The sequence below is a fragment of the Chiloscyllium plagiosum genome, chromosome 25, assembly GCF_004010195.1.
Source record: "Chiloscyllium plagiosum isolate BGI_BamShark_2017 chromosome 25, ASM401019v2, whole genome shotgun sequence".
NCBI classification, from domain to species: Eukaryota; Metazoa; Chordata; class Chondrichthyes; order Orectolobiformes; family Hemiscylliidae; genus Chiloscyllium; species Chiloscyllium plagiosum.
Window position 1 is genome coordinate 26036357 of NC_057734.1, and position 22658 is coordinate 26059014.

Below are 22658 nucleotides of genomic sequence, written 5' to 3' on the forward strand. Positions count from 1 at the left end.
AGGACAGATGTTAGGGGTAGGTTCTTTACTCAGCGGGTCGTGAGTTCATGGAATGCCCTGCCATGGAATGCCCTCATTATGGGCATTTAAGCGGGCATTGGATAGGCATATGGAGGATAGTGGGCTAGTGTAGGTTAGGTGGGCTTGGATCGGCGCAACATCGAGGGCCGAAGGGCCTGTACTGCGCTGTATTCTTCTATGTTCTATGTTCTGGTATGCTGTTGGTGTCTTCTGCTGTGAAAACTGATGCAAAGTACCTATCCAGTTTCTCCATCATATTTTTGTTCCCCATTACCTCTACTCCAGCCTAACTTCCAGCAGTCCTATGTCATTGGTTGGCATGGTGGCTCAGTGGTTAGCACTGCTGTCTCACACCATCAGGGATCCGTGTTCAATTCCAGCCTCTGGCAACTGTCTGTGTGGAGTTTGCATATTCTCCCTGAGTCCGCATGGGTTTCCTCCATGAGGGAGCAAATCTGATGAATCCACCAACAACTGAACAATTGACCTGATGCAATCACGCAAATGTTATAACAGGGAAGACATCAAAAGTTGAACTCCACAAGTGGTTCAGGTATTTGCACAATTGAATAGGAAAGCCACACATATCAGCAATATTTCAACTTTGGTCTAAGCAGGAGGTAATGAATTTAACCTCATTCTTTCAACTGAAATTATCTCCTGGTTGGCACAGTGGCTAGCGCTGCTACCTCTCAATGTCAGGGACCCAGGCTCAATCCCACCCTCAGGTCACTGTGTGGAGTTTGCACATTCACCCCCGTGTCTGCGTGAATTTCCTCCCACAGTCCAAGGATGTGCAGATTAGGTGGATTGGCCATGTTAAATTGCCCATATTATTGAGGGGTGTATAAAATATGGGATTATCCACGGGAAATGCAGGGTTACAGAGATAGGAGGCATCTGGGTGGGATGCTGTTCAGAGAGTTGGTGTGGACTTGTTGGGCTGAACGGCCTGTTTCCATACTGTAAGGATTCTATGAATGTCCACTGTTGTCTCTCTGTTACCTTTCAGATATCTAAAATAACTCTTGCAGTCGTCTTTTGTATTACTACCTAGTTTACCCTCAGTTTCATCTTCTCTCCAACCCCCACTGCTCTCTTTTTGTTATTTTTTTAAAGACTTCTCGATCCTTTGGTTCTCAGTAATTTTCACCACATCGTGTGCTGCTTCCTTTGCTTTGAAGTTGTCCTTGACTTTCCTGGTCAGCCCTGGTTGCCTCATCCTGACCTTACTATGTTGTTTCTTCCTTGTGATAAGTTTCTACTATGCCTCCTGAATTACCCCCAGAAACCTCTGCTTCCAATCAGCTCTGGCCAGTTCCTCTTTCATGTCTTTCCTCAGTTGTAATACTCTTACATCTGATTCCAGCTTCTCCCTCTCAAACTGCAGGGTGAATTCTATCATATTATAGTTACTGCCCCAAGGGGTTTCTTCTCCTGAAGTACCTTAATTAAGTCTGCCTCACTTCACATCACCAAATCCAGAATTGTATGACCCCTAGTGGGCCCTACTTCCATCTTTCCAAACAAAAATCTCGTAGATATTCCATGAACTCCGTTTTTCTTGAGATCCACAGTCCAGTCCATCTGCATATTGAAATAGTGCCTTTCTTACATGTCTTCTGTCTCCTGATTTAATTTCTTCTGTACATCCTGACTACAGTTAGGAGGCCTGTACATAATTCCAATCAGGGTCTTTTTTCCTTTGTGGTTCCTCAACTCTACCCATATAGATTCTATACCTTCCAACCTTACATCACTCCTTGCTATTGATTTTGATTTCATTTCTTCCTAAAAGGCAAACTCACCCTCTCTGTCCATCTCCCTTTCCTTTGGAAATTTTTGTCTTTGGATAGTTAGTTCTCATCCTTGATCCCTTCGCAGCCATGTCTCTGTGATATCCATAACATTATATCCACCCATTTCAATCTCGCTACAAGCTTATTTACCTTGTTTAATATATTGCATGCATTTAAGTACAGCACCCTCAGTCCTGCATTGACTACCCCCCTCCTCATAGTTGTCCCCTTATTGTTTTGCCTGAAGTTAGATGCCTGATCTCTTCCCGTACTTTGTCCTAGTATTTGTTTTGGAAAACTTAATAACGGCTAATGCTAAGCCCTGCTTTGGCCTCACTTGTAATTTTTTCTGTAATGTTCCATGGAACTGAACACTCCCCCTTCTCACTATTTAGATTTAAGTTCTGTCCACAGCTCTAGTTATGCAATCTGCCGAGACTCTGGTCCCAACATGATTCCTTCTCCAGTACTACAGACGAGCTGGACTGAAGGATCTGTTTCCGTGCTGTACATCTCTATAACTCTATGACTCTATACTAGTGCAAGTGTCCATGAATTCTCCCACACCCCAGTCTTAGAGCCAAATAATTTTGTTGATCCTTTGTCAAATAATTCAGTTCAGGTGGTAATCCAGAAATTATTATCTTAATGGTACTGCTTTCTAATTGAGCCCCGGCTCCTCGTTCCCTTAGCAGAATCTCTTTCTGCCTATATCGTTGGTGCCTAAATGGACCACGGTAACTGAATCTTTTTCCTCCCACTCCAGGTTTCTCTGCAGCCCAGATGAAATATCCTGAACCTGGGCACCATACAGGCAAAGCAGCCTTCAGGACTCTTGATCTTGGCCACAGTGCCCATTCTCTCGACTATGTTATCACCAATTACGCCTATATTTTTCTTTTCTCCCCCCCTGTTGAATGGCTCCCTGTACCATGGTGTTATAGTCTGTTTGCTCATCCTCGCTCTGTCATCCACATTGGGGCAAGAATCTTGATCCTGTTAGACGAGCTCTCGAGCTGAGGCTCCTTCAGCACTACGCCCTGGATTCCTGTACTTGCCTTGCTTGTTGTTGCACCCTCCTGTCCCTGATCACTGACCGAATTTGTGGAAGCCACTGTGTGGGCTGTGACTGTCTCCTGAAACACAGCGTCCAGGTAATGCTCTTCCTCATTCCTGATGTGTTGCAATAATCAAAGCTTTGACTCCAGCTAATCAAATCCGAGCTGGCGTTCCTCATGCAACCAACACTTGCTATGGATGTAATGGGGTCCACCAGCTCCCTATCATGCAGTTGCAGTACATTGTCTGGTCCTACATGACTATTTTGTTTACTTAGTTCTTAATTTGATTTTTACCAACTAGACTAGTAAGAATTTTTAAATCTGTAAATATTTACCTTCAATCTGAATAATGTGATTGTCAAATTAATAGCTGTCACCAGCTGATGAACTGATGGGTTTTCTTGTGAATGTCACTTGTATTGGGCCCCTGATCCTGGGCTTCAATTTATCCTGCTTAAAAAAAACCCTACAAACTATGAGCCAAAAAAAAGGAAGCATAAAGCACCTCTTTCCCTCTACACCAAATTTCCGTGCTGCCTCCAAATTCCCTGAACCATATCCTCGCTCAAGCTGTCTCTCATTCTGGATGTGATCTCTTCTTCATGATTCTGAGCAGATATAGCTGCTCTGCTATGGAAAAGGTATAAAAGCACCTTAGAATTTGTTTCGAAAAGAGGTTTACAGTGAAGGTGCTGGAACTGAGATTACAATTTCTGTGAAAAATTGAACAGATTTGCACTTTTTCTTAGAAAATGAGAAGTCTTGGATGATGGTTTTAAAGTTATAAATAGGTTGGACAGTGTAAATGTGGCGAGAGTATTTTGAGTTGTGAGAAAATCCAAACCTAAGTGTCATAAGTAAAGATATTGTACTTACGATACTTAGTTAAGTTACCTCTTTAGCCCAGAATGCTTGGAACCAAGTGATTTCTGGATTTCGGAGTGTTGTTAGAACACCTAATTATAAAGTGTGAACCCAAAAGCATAGATATAAATATTTACCTGAATCACAAAATGGTGATAAAATATAAAGCAGTAATAAAAATTGTTTCACTTTACAATAAATAATGTATCTAACCCTGCCAAATATGCTGTACTAAAATAACTCCCGTGGATTCACGTGTTGCTTGTTTCACGTGTTGCTTGTTCTGTCTGCTCAATAAAATTCTGTTGATGTTTCTAAACAATAGATTTCCGGACTAGAGAGGTTACAGTGTACAATAAGTCCAATAGGGAATTAAAGAGCAATTTATTTACTCAATGTGGAACACACTGCCACAGGAAATAGTTGAGTTAACTAGCTTGGATGCTTTCTTAAGCATTCTAAATGAGTATGTGAGACAAATGGGAATAGAAAGATGCATTTAAAGGGTTGAGTTGTGATAGATGAATGGAATTGGAGGATACCATTGAGGACAAGCCAGGCCTAATGGACTGCTGGCTTCTGTTTGATTTATGAACATGAAATTGTAATGATCAAAATTTGGATAACCTAAAACTCTGCTTGTGGCAAATTTATTAACCGTTCCTGCTAGCTAGATTTGGAACTCCATTAGAAGGATGTCCGTGACAGTCGAAGTTCCAGCTTGGTACTCTAAATTGGTTAGACTCACGCCAGCATTTTGTGTGGTAATGCCAACCTATTGGAATGGAATTAGGCTACCCTGCAGTGAAAAATTGCAGACTTGCATCATTTGACAATGGGATCTCTCTGTCAAATCGGTGTGAATATTGCTCATAAAGCTGATGAGCCTGAAGGGTCCTATTAATGTCCTCCCACCTGTTTTGCTTGCTGAAGCTGCAAAGGCTGTACAGAAGCTTTGGAGTTTTGCAGTATAGCATGAAAATATGGAAAAGATGTTTAACTGCATTGTCAACAAGACAGATTGTTTTGCACCCGCTCAAAGCACACTAAACAGGAAAATATTACTTTTGCCAAAGGTAGCTCCCAATGTTTTTGAATGCCTCTTTACTATAGAAGGTCAGGCCATTGTAAAGTTTGAACAATTGTGAAAAATTAAAAAAAAACACTTCTTGTGACTGTCACTATTTTTGTATTTTTCACTTGGACTTACTTGTATTTTAGAGTAACAGCATATATTTCTATTGTGAACTGTCTATTGTTTATTGTTATTGTTTCAGGTTTTCTTCTAATGGAACAATTTTTGCTAGTTTTAAACTAGACAAGGTTAGAGATTATTTAAGGGTTGGAAGAATTTGATGAATTGAAAAAAAATCCAATCACTATATTATTTTATCCCTGCACAATGGTCTTTCTCAGATTTTCAATATGGGATCTTCAAGGCCAAAGAAGTCGAAATGACAACACTAGAAAGTCTGCAAAAATGTAATATTTATTGTTGGAAGAGTCATACTGTTGAAGCTTTTGTTTTGCATTTATTTGTACAGAATTGCAAGATTACCACGTTTCAGAGAAAGTGCCAATCTATACTCTGAGAAGAGGTGGCTGATTTTTAGTTTGGGTTACAATGGGGCACATTATATTTGCTAGAAGCTAAATAAATTAATTTTAGGGCCATGTCCTTTCCAAGGAGAGAGAAAAAAGTTGCGTTGTGATAATACTTAGCATTTGCTAGAAAGAGTGCAGTTCCAATAATAATCAAGAAGCTTGATGTCATCCAAGATGAAGTAACCTACTTGATCCCTAATCTAGTGCCTTAAACATTCATTGATGCAGAATGAAAGCAGTGTGTACCATTTACAAGATGCACTGCAGCAATTCATCAAGGCCCTATTGAAAGCTGTATTAACCTGCAAGCTCTCCTCAGCAAGATATCATTCTGATGAATTTAAACCTCTGTTCTTTCACTATTGCGAGGCCACTGTTAGTGGGGCACAATCCAAGAAGTCCTTTTCTTAGTACTGTGGGTAAAGACAGTGGACTGCAACAGGTCATGAAGGTGGCTCACCACTATCTAGTTGATGAGTAATAGGGATTAGCAATAAGTCCTTCCCTAGACAGCAATGCCAATATCTCTTGAGAAAAGAATAATAAAGGACAGCTCACTACTAGGCATTGTTTTTTTTTCAACCAGAGAAAAAAAACTTGGAACAACTGTACCCTGGCATTTCCTATAGCAGTATCTCAACCAATCAAGAGTCCATTTGCCAACCATTGGCACCTTTATCTCATGCAGTATAAAGTATTGTTCACTCTGAAATTCAGTATTCTTGTGATTCTCTTATAATATGTGCAGAACATGATGTTTTGACAGCATTTTTTTCAGCAATACTCAAGTTATGTAGTGCCTAGCAACTCATTAAATTTCTCTGTTTATTGGGTCACTAGTTTGTTATTGAATACTACTAGTAGAATAATTTGAATTGGAACAGCAACTGAAGTATGAAAGTATTCCCAAAAAGCAAAACGTGAGTCAAACACTGATAGATTCCCGGCATTAATTGTGAATAGATTTTCAGAAAGAAACACGCTTTCGGAATAGATATCAGAATTCTTAAAAATATTACTGGGAAGCATTCATTCCTAGTGGCTTTCTGGATTAAATGAGATGTTCAACAGTAACACAAAGAATGGAGTGTTCAGTAGTAATATGAGACAAATTGAGACTGATCAGATATCGGTTATAAATATTTATATGAAAGGACAGATATAATTAAAGACTTGAGGATAGAGATACATTTGATAATTGTAACAACAGATGATGCGAACTGGGGACTTTTAACAGAAGACTGAATCCCAGAACTGCCCAGGAAATATTTGTGATATTTTCTGCATGAGTTAAAATACTATTATATAATGAATTAAATGGAATGATCTGGTTTGAAATTTAGAGTATTGGACAAGACATGGAAGATTCAGAAGGCAGAAATGGTGACACTAATTAAGCAGACAAATTTGGATGAGTAACAAGGAGTTTCTAACCAGTAACGAATCTTTTAGTCATGGACTTATTCAGTTGTGAAGTTTTGGACAGTGGATGCATATCCTGGATTACTTGGATTTCTTAAACAATAAAGACCAAAGTAAGGTTAAAGAATTTGAGAGTTCTTCCTGCTTCAGGTTGGGGAATGGCAGCAACCTGAAATCATTCAGAATAGTGGTTATTCTTTGTAACGCAGCTGGGGTAAATTATTTCATCAGCGCGGAGTTAATTTGAAGTGAAATACTCTTATTTCTGAACAAATGAATAAAAAGGGGTTGAATTAAAATTGACGTGTAACATGATGAGGTAATTATTTTTGGGAAGTCAATGGATTTGCATTTTACATAATCCTAAATATTGTTGTATTCCATTAACAAGACCTAACATGCTTAATCAAAATATTAATCAGATGCTGCTGCCATCAGGAGATAGGAATTAATGGAAAAAGGCTACTTATAAACAAATATTTCATGTCAGTTTTTACCATGGAGAAAGAAATGGAGGCTAGACAACTCGGTAAAATAAATATTGGTGTCTTAATAACAGTCCACATTATAGAAGAGCAAGTTCTAGAGGTCTTAAAAGAAACATAAAGGTGGATAAATTTCCTGGACATGATCAAGTGTATCCCAGGATATTGTGAAAAGTTAGGGAAGAAATTTCGGGGCCCTTAGCAGAGATATTTGCATCAACTATGGCTATGGATGAGGTGCCGAAGAACTGGAGAGTGGCTAATGTTGTGCCTTTATTTAAGAAAGGCTGTAAGGAGAAGCCTAGGAACTATTGACTGGTGAATCTGACATCAGTGTTGGGTAAGTGGTTGGAGAGGCATGGACATTAGTGAAACTTTTGACAATGTTCAGCATGCTGATCTGATTAATAAAGTTAGATCATATGGGGTCCAGGGAGAGTTTGTCAGTTGGATACAAAATTGGCTTGATATTAGGAGACAAGTATTGCAGGGTTTTTTTTTGGACCGAAGGACTCTGTTCCGCAGGGATTAGTGCTGGATCCAGTGTTGTTTGTCATATTATATAAACAATTTGGATGAGAATTTAGGAGGCATAGTTAGTAAGTAAGTTTGCAGATGACACCAAATTTGGTGTTCAGGGGAGTGTTGCCAAATAAAGAGACCTAGGGGGTCAGGTACATAATTAATTGAAAGTTGCATCACGGATAGGTGGGTTTAGTATGCCTGCCTTCATTGCTCAGACCATTGAGTATAGGAGTTGCGATGTCCTGTTGAGATTGTGCAGTTCTGGTCGCTCTGCTATAGTAAGGGTATTATTAAATTGGAGAGGGTTCAGAAAAGAATTAACAGGATGTTGCCAAGACTGCAGGGCTTGAATTATAAGGAGAGGCTGTATGGCTGAGATTTTTTCCTTGGAGTCTGGGAGCTTGAAGGGTGATGTTGTAGAGGCTCATAAAATCATGAGGGGTATAGATGAGGTGAATAGCAAAGATCTTTTCCCAGGATGGGGATGTTCAAAACTTGGTGGCATATTTTTTGGATGAGATGAGGAAGATTAAAAAGGGACCTGAGGGGCAGGCAACATTTTCACACGTAGGGTGGTTCATATGTGGAATGATGAACTGCCTGAGGAAGTGGTAGATGCAGGTACAGTTACAGCATTTAAAAGACATTTGATCAGGTACATAAATAGGAAGGGTTGAGAGGAAAATAGGACAAATGCAGCAAGTGGAAATAGTTTAGTTTGGGAAACGTGGTCAGCATGTATGAGTTGGACTGAAGGGTCTATTTCTGTGCTGAATGATTCTATAACTCTGAATGATTGGGAACCATTACCAGAAGCTTCTGTACACTTTGAACTCAAATCCTTTAACTAAATACATCGACAGACAGACAGGTGTAGAAAAGTGATGCCAGCATGTTAGGCCAGTATAAATTTACCATGTTTATTATTAATTGGATCATGTTATATATGCCTGGAGCAATTTGAGCACAAGGATAATAATTATACATTTACATAAAGCAGTGAGAAGCTAAAACCAATAAATATCAGGAAGGAAAATGGATGAACCATTCTTGGAGCAGGATAGGATATTTTAGTGTTAAGTAAGCTGAAGTATTAGAGGGTGAAGAATGGACAGCAGACTAGGACAGCTGATTGCACACATGAAAATTCACCACCAAACCGTCACCACTTGACAGCTGGAGGAAGGACGTCTCATATTCTGCCTTGGGACCCTACAACCACAGCTTCCTCATTTGCCCTCCCCCTACATTATCCCAGTCCCAAGCCTCCAACTTGGACCGCCCTCCTGACCTGTCCATCAGTCCCCCCTCTGACCTATCACCTTCTCCCTCACTTTCATCCGCCTATCGCTTTCTCAGCTACCCACCCAAACCCCCTCCCATTTATCTCTCAGCCCCCGGCCCACAAGCCTCATTCCTGATGAAGGGCTTATGCCTGAAACGTTGATTCTCCTGCCCCTGCTCCTCGGATGCTGCCTGACCTGTTGTGCTTGCCCAGCAACACACTCTCGACTCTGGTTTTCGACACCTGCAGTCCTCACTTTTTCCTAGCTGACTTCAACCTGACTGCAAAGCCTCTTCCAAGGATGCCTACCTTGAAGAAGTTCTCCTCTCTCTACAAAGATCTCAGTGAGTCCCTCTCTCATTGCACCCCCCAGGTCCTCTCCTCTGCCCTGAAGCTCTTTAGCCACGTCCTCAGGCAGACTCGCGACCACAGCCACATCATCTTCCTCAGTGCCTGCCTACACAGTCACCTACAGTCTGATTCCACATGGACTGCGAACCTCGTTCAGACCAACATAGTTTAGACCTGAACAGGATACCCAGTACACACTACAAATCTGAAACCTTCAGCAACAATTCTCTTCCTGGATTTTCTGCTCCATGTGCTGCCATCTACTCTACCTGCAGTCAGTCCTGCCCCAGCTCAGAGCCACACTCTCCCAGACCTGCAATGGACCTCTGCATTTCTATATCCTCAGAAGGATTTATGCGCCCAACAAGCGGTTTTTCTCCACCATATTAGGTATAAAAGAATGCACGTTAAACATACTTTCATGTACTTCCCTCAATACACAGGTTTCCTCAAACTTTCCAGAACCTGCTCCTGGCCTCTGGAACCACCCAGACACCATTAGTCACGCAGCCACTCCTTCTACAATCGCTGGGGTAGCACCTGCATGGGACCCAGCTATACCTGCCTGTTTGTTGGGTACGTGGAACAGTCCATCTTCCGTAGTTACACCGGCAGCACCCCTCGCCTGTTCCTCTACTACGTAGATGACTGTATCGGCGCCACCTCGTGCTCCCACAAGGAGGTAGAACAATTCATCAACTTTACCAACACTTTTCACCTCGACCTCAAAGTCACCTGGACCATCTTGACAACCTCCCTTGACCTCTCCATCACCGTCTCTGGTGATCGACTAACCACAGGCATCTACTACAAACCCACCGACTCCCACATCTACCTAGACTACATGTCCTCCCACCCTACCTCCTGTAAAACTGCCACCCCTTATTCCCAATGCCTCCGCCGCATCTGTTCCCAGGATGACCAATTCCACCTCAAAGTCCTAGATGGCCTCCTTCCAAGATCGCAACTTCCCTTCCCACATGGTTGACGATGTCCTCCAGCGCATCTCCTCCACTTCACGCACCACCGCCCCTCCCCACCCCTATCAGTGTTCCAGAGAGTTCATTCCCTCAGTGACTCCCTCATTAGGTCCACACCCCACTCCTGGCATCTTTTCCCTGCCACCGCATGAAGTGCAAAACCTGCGCTCACACTACTCCCCTCACCTCTGTCCAGGGCCTCAAGAGATCCTTCCACATCCGTCAGAAATTTACTTGTACCTCTACCAATGTCATCTATTGCATCCGTTGAGGTGGTCTCTACATCGGGGAGACAGGATGCCTGTTTGCAGATCATTTCAGAGAACATCTCTGGCTCACCCATACCCACCAACCCCACCGCCCCATGGCTTCAACTCCCCCTCCCACTCCATCAAGGACATGCAGGTCCTGGACTTCTTCCACCGCCAAACCATTTTACCATCTGACACCTGGAGGAAGAATGCCTCATATTTTACCTTGGGACCCTACAGACGGGATAAATGTGGACTTCAACATCTTCCTCATTTCCCCTCCCTCCACGTTATCCCAGTCCCAAGCCTCCTGACCTGTCCACCGCTCCCCCCTGTGACCTATCACCTTCTCCCTCATCTTCATCCACCTATTGTTTTCTCAGCTACCTTCCCCACCCCTCCCCCTCCCATTTATCTCTCAGCCCCCGACCCACAAGCCTTATTCCTGATGAACGGCTTATGCCCAAAACGTCGATTCTCCTCCTCAGATGCTGCCTGACCTGCTGTGCTTTCCCAGCAACACACACTCAACTCTGATCTCCAGCATCTGCAGTCCTCATTTTCTCCACATGAAAATTCAGGCAGACAGACACCAGAGTATTAAGGCTTCTGTTATTAGCTATGTAAAATATTCTGCAGTTAGTTTAAGCACACCTTTGATTGCTTTAAAATGTATCTTCAGTACACTTGCTGTAGATTATAGTAAACCCTAGTTTACAGAATCAGAGTTGTTCCGACACTGAAGAAGGCAATTTGCACCATCATGTCTGCACTGGCTCTCCAGAAAGCATTATGATGTGTTGCCATTCACCTAATTTACCCAGTATCCTTGCACATTATTTGTGTTCGAATGTTCATCTAATGTCTGAGGTGAATGTTTGAAATGACTCTGCTTCCAGCATGCTTCCAAGCTGTTCAATTCAGGCCCAAACAACTCATCATTTGAAACTTCTTTTCCATGTGAAATTTGCTACATTTGCAAATCATTTAAATCTGTTCCGTTTCATTCTTGATTCTTTTACAAGTGGGAACACTTTCTCACTATCTATTGTATCCATAATGAACTTTGAAAATTTATATCAGATCTTCTCTTAGCCTTCTTTCCAAGAACAGACCCAAACGCTTGAATCTGTTCTCATAAATGATTGGTTCTTAATCTTCAAATTCAATGAACAGTAAGAAATAACTAACTGATGAAAAAGTTTACATTTTCTTAACACATCAATGTATTAGGCTTTGGAGAAGATGCAATGTTTGTCATAGTGGTTGTAGCATAAACTCTGTTTTCCCATGTGGCTTAGTGGCAAGTTTTGGGGAAAAACTTGTTTCAGTGGTGAATTCAATTCTCATTTGATGCAACAATAAAATGTCCTTCTCTTTAACCTTCCCCTGCACTAAAAAGATATGGGAGGCATGTTTAGAGTTAAATGTTTTGCAGGATAGTAATGAGATTCATGTAGCTTGTTTTGAGTTAAGTTTGGCAAGGTAGGTTTGGCATGGATTTTAAATATATTTATTGTCAACCTCTAGTTCACATGATGCTATCTGACTAAGACAGTATCCAGTTTAACCATTAACTTATGCCTGCATTCAGTACTGCTATTCCTGCTTCTCTCAAGGAGAAGTGATGTACTTTGGAAGAAGGAACAAGACGAGGGAATAGTCGATGAATAGCTACAGAGCAACAGAGGGATTTTGGGGAGCTTTAAGGTGGTAGGACAGGGTAATAAGGTGTTAAGATTAGAGTGGTGCTGGAAAAGCACAACAAGTCAGGCATCATCCGAGGAGCGGGAAAAATCAAGGGCTTTTGCCCGAAACATCGATTTTTCCTGCTGCCTGACGCTGTGCTTTTCCAGCACCACTCTAATCTTGACTCTGATCTCCAGCGTCTGTAGTATCCACTTCTGCCTAGAGTAATAGGGTGGTTAAGGCAAACGGGCTGCATATCTTTATCGCTTATGGGATAGATTATAAGAGCTGGAATGTCATACTGGGGCTGTGTAGAACTTTGGTTAGGTCACAGCTAGAGTATTGTGTGAGGTTCTGGTCATCACAGTATAGGAAGGATGTGATTGCATTGAAGGTGGTGTAAAAGAGATTTACCAGGATGTTGCCTGGGATGAAGCATTTCAGCTATGAAGAGAGGCTGGGTAAGCTCTGGCTGCTTTCATTGGAGCAAGGAAGTTTGAGGGTGATCTAGAAGAGGTGTACAAGATTGAGGGGCACGAACCAGGTGAATAGAAAACAGCTGATCTCCCTGAGTTGAAGGGCATAGTGTGGGAAAGTGTGACTAGTAGGTAGAATATTTCTGGCATTATAGGATTGATGGGCGAAGGCCTCTCCAAGAAGAACTTGGAGAGGAAAGGGAGGGATCCAATTGTCATCATTCACATTGGTACCAGTGACATTGGTAGGGGTAGAAAGGAGATTTTGCTGTAAGACCTAAATTTTTACCGCAAGACTTCCAAGGTAATAATCTCTAGTAATCTCTAGATTACTACCTGATCCATGGGCGAGCTAGCAGTGAGAGTTTCAATTACATTACCCAATGTTTCACATGGTAAACAGGAAGCAAAACCCATGCACCAATCAAAAACAATCACAGGCTCTGCTTCTTAACTTGCCAGCAAGTATGCAAAAAGGTTGAAGTAAATATGTGGATCCTGTATAAATTAGTTTTGAGATCATAGGCCCAACAACTGTGTGTATCAGTCAATTTTAATATACTTATCAAAAATCCAGATTCCCAGTTACCCACACTTAGCTTGTGGCACTTAATTTTGTGGGGGAAAGGTCTTTGATAAAGCATAATTTTGTATTCCCAATTAATTTGTCTAAAATTTAACTCTAAACATGCCTTCCATATCTTTTTAGTGCAGGGGAAGGTTAAAGAGAAGGACATTTTATTGTTGCATCAAATGAGAATTGAATTTTCACTTTATGTACTCTTACATTTGGCACCCTGTCTGTCGGCTTGGTGTCATCAAGTTTATTGGTAATATAAGTAAGTATCGCCTTGCAAATTGTTTGAGTTCTGTGAATAACAGTATTTGCAACAGAATTGGAGTTGTCATTGCCCAAAGGCACACCCTTTCCTATTTGTTAGTGCCATCCGCTTCTCACCCTTAAGCTAATTTATAATCCCATTAGCCAATATCCATTAATTTGATTAAAGTAATCTCCAGTATTGCAATCACTTAATCATCCCTAAGCTTCCACTCTCAAGGGTAGAGATAAAGAATTATGTGAGCAAAATATATATGCGTGTATAGGTGAGGGGCCAATGCATGCAAACAGCCCCATTGCTGCAACCCATTGGTATTGAGGTAATGAAGTAGCAGCAAGATTAATCCCTGGATATGCATGTTATATAATCCTGTTTTATCATTGGAACTTTTGGTAAGATTGTAGTAGATACGCAGCATTATTAGACTGAGTCGCAAAATGTGAACTAGCTGGCAGTACAGGTTAAAATATAAATTTCATACTTCCCAAGGCAGATTAATTTAGGGCTTGGATCGGTGCCTGGGAGTATGACATTTTTGCCATCACAGAGACTTGGTTGAAGGAAGGGCATGATGATTGGCAACTGAATGTTCCAGGATATAGATGTTTCAGACAGGACAGGGAAGGAAGTAAAAGACGGGGTGGAGTTGCATTGCTGGTCAGGGACGATATCACGGCTGTGCTAAAGGAGGACACTATGGAGGTCTTGGGTAGTGAGGCATTATGGGTGGAGCTGAGAAATAAGGGTGCAGTTACATTGTTGGGGCTGTATTACAGACCTCCCAACAGTGAGCGTGAGGTAGAAGAACAAATAGGTAAACAGATTATGAATAGATGTAGAGGCAATAGGGTAGTGGTGATTGGAGATTTTAATTTTCCCAACATTGACTGGGATGCACTTAGCATCAGAGATCTGGATGGGGTAGAATTTGTATGAAACGAGCCAGGATAAGTAGTAGAAGTTGCAGTGGGGGATTTCTTTGGGAACAGTGACCACAATTCTGTAAGTTTTACAATACTCGAAGAGAGTGGTCCTCAGGGAAGAGTGCTAAACTGGGCCAAGGCCAGTTATATCAAAATTAGGCAGGAGCTCAGAAATGTGGATTGGACACAGCTAATTGAAGGGATGTCCACATTTGATATGTGGGAGGCTTTCAAAGATAGTGCAGGATTGGCATGTCCTGTGAAGGCAAAGGATAGGAAGGGCAAGATTCGTGGATGACAGGAGAAATTGTACGACTAGCCAAGAGGAAAAGGGAAGTGTACATAAGGTCTAGGCAGCTGAGGACAGAACAGGCCCTGGAGGAATATCTGAAGAGTAGGACAAGTCTTAAACAAGGAATCAAGCGGGCTTAGAGATAGAAGTTTGATTAGTCTGGATCACGTTGGCATAAGTAGGAAAGATGTGTTGGGTGTGCTAGAGGCTAGTAAGGTGGACAGATCCCCAGAACTGGATGGGATCTATCAAAGGTTGCTGAGGGAGGCAAGAGAGGAAATAGCTGGGGCCCTGACAGATATCTTTGTGGCATCCTTAAATACAAGTGAGGTGCCGGAGGACTAGAAGGTTGCTCATGTTGTTTCCCTGTACAAGAAGAGTAGTGGGGATATTCCGGGTAACTACAGACCAGTCAGCCTGACGTCAGTTATGGGGAAGTTGCTGGAGCGGGTACTGAGAGATTAGGATCTATTTATATTTGGAAAGGAATGAGCTTATCGGTGATGGACAACATGGTTTTGTGCGGGGGAGATCATGCCTTACCAACTTAATACAGTTCTTCGTGGAAGTGACCAAGTTGTTAGATGAAGGAAGGGCTGTTGATGTCATGTACATGGACTTTAGTAAGGCGTTTGATAAGGTTCCTCATGGTATTCTAATGGAGAAAGTGAAGTCACATGGTGTGCAGGGTATTCTAGCTCGATGAATAAAGAACTGGTTGAGTAACAGGAGACAGAGAGTAGTAGTTGAAGGGAGTTTCTTGAAACGGAGAAAGGTGGCCAGCGGTGTTCCACAGGGGTCAGTATTGGGGCCACTGTTGTTTGTAATACACATAAATGATCTAGAAGTGGGCACTGTTGGTATGATCAGCTAGTTTGCAGATGACAAAGATTGGTGGAGTGGTAGAAAGCATAAGGGACTGTCAGAGAATACAGGAGGATATAGATAGACTGGAGAGTTGGGCGGAAAACTGGCAGATGGCTTTCAATCCAGACAAATGTGAGGTGATGCATTTAGGCAAGTCTAATTCTAGAGCGAATTATATAATGAATGGAAGAGCCTTGGGAAAAGTTGATGGGCAGAGAGATCTGGGAGTGCCGGTCTGTTGTACCCTGAAGGTTGCTGCACAGGTGGATAGAGTGGTCAAGAAGGCATATAGTATGCTTGCCTTCATCGGACGGGGTATTGAGTCTAAGAACTGGCAAGTCATTGGTTCGGCTGCATTTAGAATACTGTGTACAGTTCTGGTCACCACATTACCAAAAGGATGTGGAAGCTTTGGAGAGGGTGCAGAGAAGGTTTACAAGGATGTTGCCTGATATGGAAGGTGCTAGCTATAAAGAGAGGTTGAGTAGGTTAGGTTTATTTTCACTAGAAAAAAGGAGATTGAGAGGGGAACCTGATTAAGGTTTACAAAATCATGAAGGGTATAGACAGGGTAGATAGACGCAAGCTTTTTCTCAGGGTGAAGGATTCAATAACGAGAGGTCATGCTTTCAAAGTGAGAGGTGGAAAATTTAAGGGGGATACACGTGGTAAGTACTTCACACAGAGGGTGGTGGGCACTTGGAACGCGTTGCCAGCAGAGGTGGTAGAGGCAGGCACGGTAGATTCATTTAAGATGCATCTGGACAGATGCATGAGTAGGTGGGGAGCGGAGGGATACAGATGCTTAGGGATTGACCGATAGTTTTAGACAGTACATTTGGATCGGCTCAGGCTTGGAGGGCCGAAGGGCCTGTTCTTGGGCCGTAAATTTTCTTTGTTCATTTTCTGCCTGGAGATGGAGTGCCTATTCTGACTAGAATGGAAGAAATGTGCGAAATAAATTAAGAGCATTGTTGAAAGATTTATTTATTTAAGTGAAATTTTGTTTTATTAATCCCATTGTTTCCTTGTCAGGTATAACATTGCTAAAATAGAAGTCTGGAACAGCATTTCAAATCTTGCATCTCTGATGTATTGCGATAAAAGTAGCACTTCAACCTTGTTACTATTTACGTATTCCATTTTGGATTATCCTCTGACCTGAACCCCCGTACTCTGTATCCTCAACATTCTGCATGAGGGTGAGGGAAAAGTTCTGGGCTTCTTCATTATGGTAGGAGGTGCCTGCTGAGAAGTCTGGCAGTGTTAAGGGGACAGGGGGTATTTCTGATGGTGGTTTGGGAACATTTGGGTACTTAACTCATGGATTTAGCCCTTTTTTTCCATTTTAGTTAGCTGCCAAATTTCTCTGATCATTTCTGATTAAAAATAGAATGATTGTTAAAATGGAGGCATTAGGCATCACTACAACATTTAAATGATAAGCCCACTTTTTGTGACTGGGTTAAACATCAGCCTGTTGACTCCCCTCTATTAAAATTTAAAGTGGACCATTTGATTCCTGTGTTTCTTTTGCATTTTCAACTCTGACAAAATCGTACCTTTGTTTGGTAGTTGAGATTCATCTGTGTGTTCATTGAAAGAATACACCACTTCCCAATAGTCAACCTTTAAATGTTGTTGCTAATGTGACTTTCAGGTATGTCTTCAATGTTGCACTTTGCTCCACATGTACCACCTTTCTGATTACATCCTTCATACTTGCTTATTGCTGCTCCAACATACCCAGACAGATGTGTCCTCCACACTTCGGCCAGCAGACCTTGCATAATAATGTGCCATCATACCGTCTGCACTTCACAGTTTTGGTTAGCTGTTGCTTTTGAATAGATCCTTTCATTTGTGTGTTCCGTAATGGAATCAGCATTTTGCAAATGTTAAAGATGAGCAAAGGTAACGAGCCCAAATTAATGCACACGTCCATTCAACTAGTCACAGATTTGTTGTCAGATTACCTGCTGTTTCACAAATGAATAATTTTAGTTGCATTCTTTCAACTAACCTTGTATCTATTTAATTTGTTGAAACTCATGTTGATATCCTTTTGTTTTTAGTGGAAAATTGGTTTCGCCTAAATGGAAAAATTTCAAAGGATTAAAACTTCTATGGAGAGACAAAATTCGACTAAACAATGCCATCTGGAGGGCGTGGTACATGCAATGTGAGTAAAATCTCATGTGGCTCTATTTTCTCAGCTAATAATTTGTTCTTATAGTTTTTGATGAAGTGTGCTTATACAAATGTTTCCTGTACTAGTTCATTTCCCTACCTTGTGTTTGTTGTGTATTCAAGCCTGATGTTCTCATTCTTACATTTCAAATCTCCTGTACAATGTCAATATATGTGCCCTATCAGGTAAGTGTTTTTTTTTGCTAAGTAAGAATTTAAACTCAACTTTATCTTTATTCACCAGAATGATAGAGTGTGTAAGTAAGTTTTCATTGTTCAAGATCGCCAAGATGAGATGAACTTGACCTTTTTTAAAATTGGAGTATTCTGATCTATACAGGCTTGGCTTTTTAAATCTCTTTCCTTTGCTCTTTCCCCCTCTCAATTTTTTTAATGATAGATGATGGTCCTCAAGCTGTTGTTCATTGACTCTCAGAAGCAAAAAATGGCAGATATTTGTTAGTTAACAGAATACTTTTGGAAAGTAGTACTGGAAGCTAATTTTTGAAATATTTTCACAAGCATGTATTAGAATAACCATATTGCAGATAGAGAATTCTTCAGAGAGAAATGGTTACCTATAGCCGCCTCCTGTCACCATACCACATTGTAATGGAGGATTCTGTTGTTATTGTTTAATATGTCTTTTTAGACCAAGCGTATCAGAACAATGCAGATTATTACATTTTTCAAAGTGATCAGATGACTTAATCCTCCTGTATAAATGGCCATGTTGACTGTTATTTACTTGTTGAAGCTGGTATTCTCCCTGTCGAGATGATATGACTTTGACCATATATTTCTGAATTGTAGATTTATTTTTATCATTATAAGAGTAAATGGTTCCTAATCTTGAAGTTCCATAACTTCTCCTTCCAATTTGCTTCCAAAGTTTCTAATCTCTAAAGACTTTGGCTTAAGCTAGTAACCCAATACCATATGCACTAGAAGCTCTCTGATATTTTACCTGAGCGACCATTCTTTTCACAACCTGGATCATCAGTCTGCATGCTGGAATCCTTAGATCCTTGGGAAGAGTGAGAAGTTATATGCGATCCCAACAGAAAACTGCAAGCTAAGATAAAACTTCATGTACCTTTTGACTGAAATCGCAACCAGGTGGCCATTTTGCATGTTGATCCACAGGTTGCTTTCACGCTATCTTCTAAACTTGATTAGAGTTATAGAGATGTGCAGTATGGAAACATGACCCTTTGGTCCAACCCGTCCGTGCCGACCAGGCATCCCAACCCAATCTAGTCCCTCCTATCATTATCAATAATGTATTTCTTTTCATCTCTGATTATTTTGTGTGATCCCCTCATCATCATTCCACCTCACTGCAGACCACATAGCGTTGCTGAGCTCTGGTTTATTCATTCTGCTATCCTCCCCGCCCACTTCCAAAAAGAGCAACTAAGTTCTGTGACTGCAGCAAGACTGGCTTTGAAAAAAATATTGCCGGTATTGTAATATTGTCAATGTAACGATCTTTTGTTTTCATTTAGATGTAGAAAAACGTGACAATCCAGTTTGTCACTTTGTTACTCCCCTGGATGGAACTATCGAGTTTGATGAACCTCGACGACCAGAAGTACGTACATGTGAAAGTTCTGTGTAACAAAGATAATTGAGACCCGAATAACTTTTATTGAAAAAATTCAGTTATCCCTTGAAACGCTGATTGTTATAGCTCTTGCATATGATTTGTTTGTTCTGTGTGCTTTTGTTTATTGCATAACTTTTCAAGTTTTTTTGTGTGTTAGTATCACAAGAATTTTTCACTTGCCTGTGACTGCGAAGCAAAATATCTCCTTAATTTCCAAATTTTCGTTTTTTAGTTAGCAGGATGCAAATGTTTTACAATAATTTTAACATAGACTGTATGATATATCCAAAATTATCAAATTCTGTCTGAAGGTGAGGTTTTAACAAATCTCATTATTTTCTTAGGCAGCTGTAACGGAAGGAAAATTCTGGAAAAGAAGAATTGAGATTGTAATAAGAGAATATCACAAATGGCGCACATACTTCAAGAAAAGGGTATGCTTGCTATGAGATAATTTTGCAAATTTTTTAACTTTAGCATTGTGTCTTGAAAATGTGTTTGTTCTTCAGGGAGTTTAAAAATCCATTACAAATAGAATGAAAGGATCGTTTCTCAGAGTTTCTGCAACCAACATTTCACAGTGATCTATTTTTCTTTGATATGTTTTTAGCTGCTTTTTCTTTTCCAGTTACAGAAGCACAAAGATGAAGATCTTTCAAGTTTGATTAAAGTAAGTTTAAAATGAAGATTGCTATATTCCACTAAAGGTGAGCTCTTTTTAAATATGTCACCTGGTTAAGCTTGACATGTCAATGGTATGATCTGATACCAAGATTGGACTTTGTTCTGCTGGTAGTGTATAACAATTCTGCTCACGGTCTATAAGTAAATGATGTATTTTATAGCTAAAGGTTCCTGTATAATTTAATGGGATCTAAAGATTGCCATTGAACATATAAATTAAGAGGTGAGTGATTTTGACCACTTTCATATTTGCACTTATGATACTATGACTTTAAGAGGTGCATTTTATTCTAGTTTTCTTTAGGAAGAAAAATTGAGATAAAGATGCAGTGCAGTCTGCTCAAAGCCAATAAAGTAAAACGTTTGTGAGGTCTTGTTTGTTTTAAAAGTTGGAACAATAGAAGCATCCTGAATGGGTGGGGTCAAGCTCCCACAGTACCAGGATTTTTAGTTTTAGCTTTCTGCAGTAGCAGGGGTCTTGAAGCTGGATGAGGAAGCTCTTATTCCTCTCTCCGTTACAGCTAAAAGCTGGGGATTTCTTCCTGCTGCTAGAATTACATGTGAGACAACCTATTTTATTGAATTTACCTTTGTCAAGGTTGTGTTTATGGGATGTTACTATATAGAACTAGTTAATTATTAGTAGTTAATACATTTAAGCTATTTCATTAAGCATTTTGATAGAATTGCTGTTCAGTCAATTCTTTTTTACTTTTATTTTGTCTATATTTTAACTGTAGTGTAAAAATACTGTGTTTTGCTTAAAGTCGAGTAGTTTGATTAATCAAATTGCATTTGGAATGCAACGCCTTACACTTAACCTTTAAAATAAGAAAAGGTTAGAATCTAGGCTATCTACTTAATATATTTTGAGGAGGTTTGATCTGGTCCATAACACATTTAAAATTTGATTATTATTAATACTTTCAGACTCGCCCAAATATATTTTTAATGAATCTCCTAGAAAGCAACTATTAAATATACGATTTGTATATGTTTGCATAAATCTGTGTATTAGCATACTATGTTCAGGTGCTGCAGCAAGGGTTACTTGAAGGCTCCTAACTTCTCACTTGGCGAGCTCTTTGAACATGGACTGGCTGTAGGGACAAGCACTCTTCTTGCCAAATGGATAAATTTGGCCACCATTTAAAGCCCATTTTTGGCTTCTGATCCTGCAACAAGTTTGATTTTATAGCCTTCACCCTCAGTCTCATTCTCTCTCTCTGGGAACCTTGCACCCTACGTCTTCATGTCATTGTTATCCTGAACTTCTGATGAAGACTGTGTTTATGTCCTCAACAGCTCCTTATTCCTCCTTTGTTCCTTGTTCCCCATCATGGTCCTGTGCTTTTGAATTATTTCATTCTAATCCCCTGAGCTTTGCTCAAATGTTACTTGCCTTCAAAAGCTTTCTTAAGATTGCCTGTTTTGCAGTCAACAGAGTTCACTTACTGCTCTTCCATTTCCTGCTTTGTGTCTCAGTTTTATTTTTCGTTATCCTTGCCCACCTCCAACTCCGCAGTACTCTTGTTACGAAGCTTGACTACCTTAAAAATGTTAAAGTAAAAACTGTTTTGACCATTTCTTGAAAACTGGAATGTTAGACTGTGGTATATAAATACTGCCATCTGCTGGATGTAAAATTGAATCACTTTCCAAACTTCATTTTGAGTGTCTTAAACCATTATGGTGCTTTTTTCAATTGTAAACATCTATTTATATTTGACTTGTAAAATTCCTATGTTCAGATGTGGTCTTCCATTAAATATGATTTAATAAGTTGCAATATATTTGCTCCTAGCTATTTTAGGACATAATGGGACGAAAGATTTGAATCTCGTGATTTAATTTGCTTTGGGGTTAAAACTAAATTAATTTCCCCTTTTATCCACCTGTTTCTTTTAAAAGTAATACATCAAAAACAATACTAGGATATTTCTCACTGCAAAAATAACAATGACAGTTGTACATTGGTCTGGGCATTCTATCCTGCTACTTAAGTATTGAAGCATTCTCGTGTGATGCTCCAACTCTTAAGCCAATGAAGAACTAAGAGTTCAGTTCTCAAATGAAACGGAGCATGAATGATTAATCTTGGGATTTAATTTTATGTTTACTTCAGAGACGTTACTCTTTGAGTCCTTTTACGTTTTTAAAAATGTACCAAAAATGTAATGGCTGCATTAGAATGTTTCTGATTTTTTAATCAGTATTTTAAAAAAAAGAACATATGCAGGACTGCATAATTTGTTCAAAACCAGCAAACCATTCGATTTTTTGTTAACCTTTCCGTAGAAGGCAATGTGCTAGTGATCAGAGGGCATGTTTAATTTAGTTAATTCTCAGTAGTCTAGCCAAGGATAGCCTTCGTGGTGTCTGGGAATCTCAGCTGAGCTTTTTTTCCTCTTTTTCGGGTGAAAGCTGTTTTTTTATT

General features: G+C 40.3%; 1 protein-coding gene across 1 annotated transcript in view; it reads left to right on the plus strand.

Moving 5' to 3' along the window:
- The window catches only part of LOC122562685 (MLX interacting protein), a 136236-nt gene that overhangs the window by 28052 nt on the left and 85526 nt on the right, over positions 1–22658 (plus strand). Inside the window, exons 2-5 of the mRNA XM_043715758.1 lie at positions 17814–17920; positions 19437–19522; positions 19882–19971; positions 20166–20207. Coding sequence (XP_043571693.1) covers positions 17814–17920; positions 19437–19522; positions 19882–19971; positions 20166–20207 — 325 coding nt within the window. The remainder of the gene's footprint in view (positions 1–17813; positions 17921–19436; positions 19523–19881; positions 19972–20165; positions 20208–22658) is intronic.